This window comes from Marmota marmota, unplaced genomic scaffold, assembly GCF_001458135.2.
Source record: "Marmota marmota marmota unplaced genomic scaffold, marMar, whole genome shotgun sequence".
Classification (NCBI taxonomy): domain Eukaryota; kingdom Metazoa; phylum Chordata; class Mammalia; order Rodentia; family Sciuridae; genus Marmota; species Marmota marmota.
This window is the reverse complement of record NW_026000174.1, coordinates 17,961,548-17,965,818: the sequence shown is the minus strand read 5'-3', so window position 1 is coordinate 17,965,818 and position 4,271 is coordinate 17,961,548. Positions and strand designations below refer to the sequence as shown.

The 4,271-nt window shown below is 39.1% G+C and overlaps 1 protein-coding gene across 1 annotated transcript; it reads left to right on the top strand.

Annotated features, from left to right (window-relative positions):
- Positions 1-3,090: 3,090 nt before the first annotated feature.
- Positions 3,091-4,035, top strand: LOC107161121 (olfactory receptor 51I2-like). The gene has a single exon (XM_015507612.1). The coding sequence runs from the start codon at positions 3,091-3,093 to the stop codon at positions 4,033-4,035; it is 945 nt and encodes a 314-aa protein (XP_015363098.1).
- The last annotated feature ends 236 nt before the right edge of the window (positions 4,036-4,271 follow it).

The following is a 4,271-nucleotide window of genomic DNA, read 5'->3' as shown; positions in this document are numbered from 1 at the left end:
TAGAGGTATCATCCACTCAATATTTTTTTCATGCTCCCTAGAGCCCCAGCCATCTCTTTTTACCCTGGATTTATCAGACCCAGGGGACCTTAACAGGTGGCTTTATAGAGCTCAGAGCAGGGAGCTGACGAGGCTGGCAGCAGGGCTCTGTGCAGAGCTGCTTACACAGTATGTGGAGTCTTTGGTGTTCTCCCTGTTGAGCACCACAGCTACCTCTCTCCCAGATTCATCAGTTACTCTGAGGAGGTAAGGAGAAACTTCAGCTCTTCTCTCATAGAGATCCTCAGAAGCCACATTCATTGTACTGGATTCTAAAAACAACTGGAGTACAAAGATTTGAAGAAGAGGCTGTGATTTTAGAGTTTTTTTTTCTGCATATCATTTCTATCTCTGTACTCATACTCCCCATCTAGCCATTGGTGCCCGAAACTGCACTATGCCAGCCTTATTTCGAAGCTGTAGTCTGTGGGTTCTGGGATGCATAGATCTGGCTTAGAAGGGCATCTGAGGTTTTGCTAGGTGTGAATGTATCAGTATGATTAACTCATGCTTCAATTAAATAGCAGATAAAAAACTGATTCAAAAGAAGAGAGACTTTGATGGGAAAACTGAAAGCAGAAAGTTAATTTGAGGATTGCACGTGAATCTTAGACCCTAAAAGTTCATCTTCCTTGTTACTTTCTCTGTTTTCATTAATTCATTTTTACTCATGTGTTGCAAGAGGAATCTAAATATGCACTTTAAATGTTTTATTCTGTACTTTTTCTATTTTATAAATGTGAAAATGAGCTATGAGGAAGTTAATTAAATTCACAGCTGGTATGTGGCAGAAGTGAGATAAAACTTTAGTATCAGATGTTTACTTATCTGAATCCGATTACATTAGAAACATGGGTAATAATGTCTTCTTCTTAAAAAGTTTATTTAGTACACATGCTTAAAAATTAAAAGTAGAATTGGTTATCTCAGAATCCTAGTCCAGGGTACTAAATGCCAGTATCCTTGCCCAAGCATTGAGGATAAAATGAGAAGAAACAGCCAATTATGGGAGTTTTGAACTTATTAAGAGAGAAAGATACTATTCAAACAACCAAATATGTTTCACTTTAATTTTAAAGTGTGATAAAATCAATGAATTAAAAATATATGTAAGTGCATGTAAGAGGGCCTTACAAGCATGAGAAGCAATGAATGATTAGAGTAAATGGAAGCTAATAAGTTCCTGGATCTGTTGTTCCTGCTGTCTGTCATGGTGCAGATTTGGATTCTTATTTGAATTTTTATTTCCAAAGGTAAAAGAAACCATTGGAAGGTTTTCAATAGGGCTATAAAATCATTTAACTTTATTATTATTATTATTATTATTATTATTATTATTATCTACACATGACAGTACAACGATCTTGACAATTCATACATTTGAATCAAATGATATTATTATTATTTTAAATATTTTTTTAGTTGTGGATGGACACAGTATTTTTATTTATTTTTATGTGCTGCTGAGGATCGAACTCAGTGCCTTGCACATGCAAAGCAGGTGCTCTACCAATGAAATCTATTTGAGTTGTGGCATGGTGAATGGAAAGATCCATAATCTGGGAATCAGTGAGAATCCATGGGTAGGAGATTCAAACTAGCTTATTATTTGTAAAAGCCCTAACTTATTATTTGCAAACAAATAATTTGCCTGCTTTGTGTAGAATAGATCAGAGAAAGGTTGGCCTGAAACCAGGTAGTCATTAAAGAAGCCTGTGTGAATATATCCTGGTTTAAAGAAGTTAGTTATATATTAGAGAAGTGATCATAGATTAACTAGAGCTCTGAATAGGAGAAGTGACAGAGGTCAAGGGTGTCTTATGAGTTTTTCTGACATAAAGCCTATAAATAGATGGGGAAGGAATTTAATGAGACGATAAATATTGAACAGGATCAAGTATGACAAGAATAAGTTAAATGTCCTATTTTATGTTTGAGACACTAGTGAAATCTTACAATTGAGAATTGATGCATGAATGAATAACTAGAAGAGATGCCTGGATTAAATATATAAATTTAGGATCATGAATGTACAGAGGAATAATAATGTGGACACTATGAATAGAAAATAAATGAGAATATTACATGTGAAAGAGAATAGATAAAATGGGTGATTATTAGAAGGATGTGAGAGGGTAATAAGTTTATTATTACTTTTTGTTTCCTATGATTGTAGCTCTTAAAACTGATCTTCAGAAAGGAAGAAGCTGGTAGAGAATAGGGGTATATCTGAATGTTGACCGGAGTGATCTACCCAGACTCTCAACTTAGCCTACCTATTGGAATAGCTTGAGAGATAAACAATGAACGAGAGCAACAACAACCATCAAACCCTGATTCCTCAGTTCTCTCTACAGAGTTTCACATTTAATTGGTATAGGTGTGGTCTGAGGAAAGGGGTTTTTAAAAAGTTCCTGAAATGAATCTAACATACATTGCAATTTGAGAATCTGACTTAAAGTTAAAACAAACTTGGGAACATGTAGGGCAGAAAACACCAAGAGCAATCAGCAGTGGAGGACTGTGGGGTGATGGACACTTGGTGGATGAATAAGAGATGCAAGCAATGAAGAGAAGATGAGGTCCTGGAGTGATGGTGGTGTGCAGGCAGGAGAGGAGAAGCAGCTGAGAAGACGGAAGAAAGAGCATGAATCATTAGCTTCAGATTATTAAGAGGCATTGTGCCTCATTTACTGAAGAAGCTGATAGCTAGGAACAAGTACAAAGAAAAAGTCATTCTTCATAAGTGGGGAAAGATTAGATCCTCTGACAAATGCAGGGAGAAAAGGGGAGAATATAGAAAAAGGAGACTAAGGATTTCTTTGGAGAACAAGCTGGAGCCCATGGCAGATATAAGGATACTGCAAACAGTGGAGGGTCTGAAATGTAATCTCCTTCTTTCTGGCATCCCCATGGTCTATGGTATTGGAAGCTACATGTTATTGTCCCTTATTTTCCTAAGACACTAATTGATTCTGATCATTACTTTTTCCACCAAGTGTCCTCACATCACTATGGTTGTATTTCCCTCAAAGGCATTCAGAAACTACGATGAGAAGTTTGGGGACTAACCTCTCAAGTACCACCAGCTTCACACTCATGGGCTTCCCAGAGTTGGAAAGTCTGGAGCACTGGCTGGCCGCCCTCCTCCTGCTGCTTTATGCTGTCTCCATCCTAGGCAACACCCTGATTCTCTTCATCATCAAGGAGGAGCAGAGCTTGCACCAGCCAATGTACTACTTCCTGTCCCTTCTGTCTGTCACTGACCTGGGGGTGTCCTTTTCTACACTGCCCACTGTCCTGGCTTCTATGTGTTTTCATGCTCCAGAGACTGCTTTTGATGCCTGCCTGGCCCAAATGTTCTTCATCCATTTTTTCTCCTGGGCAGAATCTGGGATCCTGTTGGCCATGAGTTTTGACCGCTATGTGGCCATCTGTAACCCTTTGCGCTATTCTTCAGTGTTCACTGATGTCCATGTAGCCCACATGGGAATATCCATTATCATCCGCAGCTTTTGCATGGTCTTTCCACTTCCTTTCCTCCTGAAGAGGCTGCCCTTCTGTAAGGTCAATGTTCTGATCCATTCGTACTGTTTGCACCCTGACATGATCCACCTGCCCTGTGGAGATACCACCATCAACAGCATGTATGGCCTGTTCATTGTCATCTCTGCCTTTGGTATAGATTCAGTGCTCATCCTCCTCTCCTATGTGCTCATTTTGCGCTCTGTGCTGGCCATTGCCTCCCAGGAAGAGAGGCTCAAGACACTTAACACATGTGTATCACATATCTGTGCTGTGCTTATCTTCTATGTGCCCATGGTTAGTGTATCAATGGTCCATCGATTTGGGAAGCATGCTCCTGAGTATGTGCACAAGTTCATGTCCTTGGTCTATCTCTTTGTGCCTCCAATGCTCAACCCAATTATCTATTCCATCAAGACTAAGGAAATTCGTAAGAGGCTACACAAGATGTTTTTTGTACCCAAGCTCTGATTAGGGGGAAAGGTTCTGGAAAATCATGCATGTTGGAGATTCTTGCTATTGCTACTGTTTGAGTTCATCAGGCTAATTCTTTGGAGTTTTTCAATCTCCTTCTAAACACGGAATGACAATTTTGTGCCTGGCTGTTGTTACCTGTTGTAGTTTATATACAGTCTATAATATCAGGCTGCCCTAGGATGGAAAAAGTATCCTAAGTTGCCACAAATACTTTTTCCTGAGATTCAACA

What these genes read in the sequence shown, in the direction of transcription:
- LOC107161121 (XM_015507612.1), top strand. Translation starts at nt 3,091, where the DNA reads ATGAGAAGTTTGGGGACTAACCTCTCAAGTACCACCAGCTTCACACTC.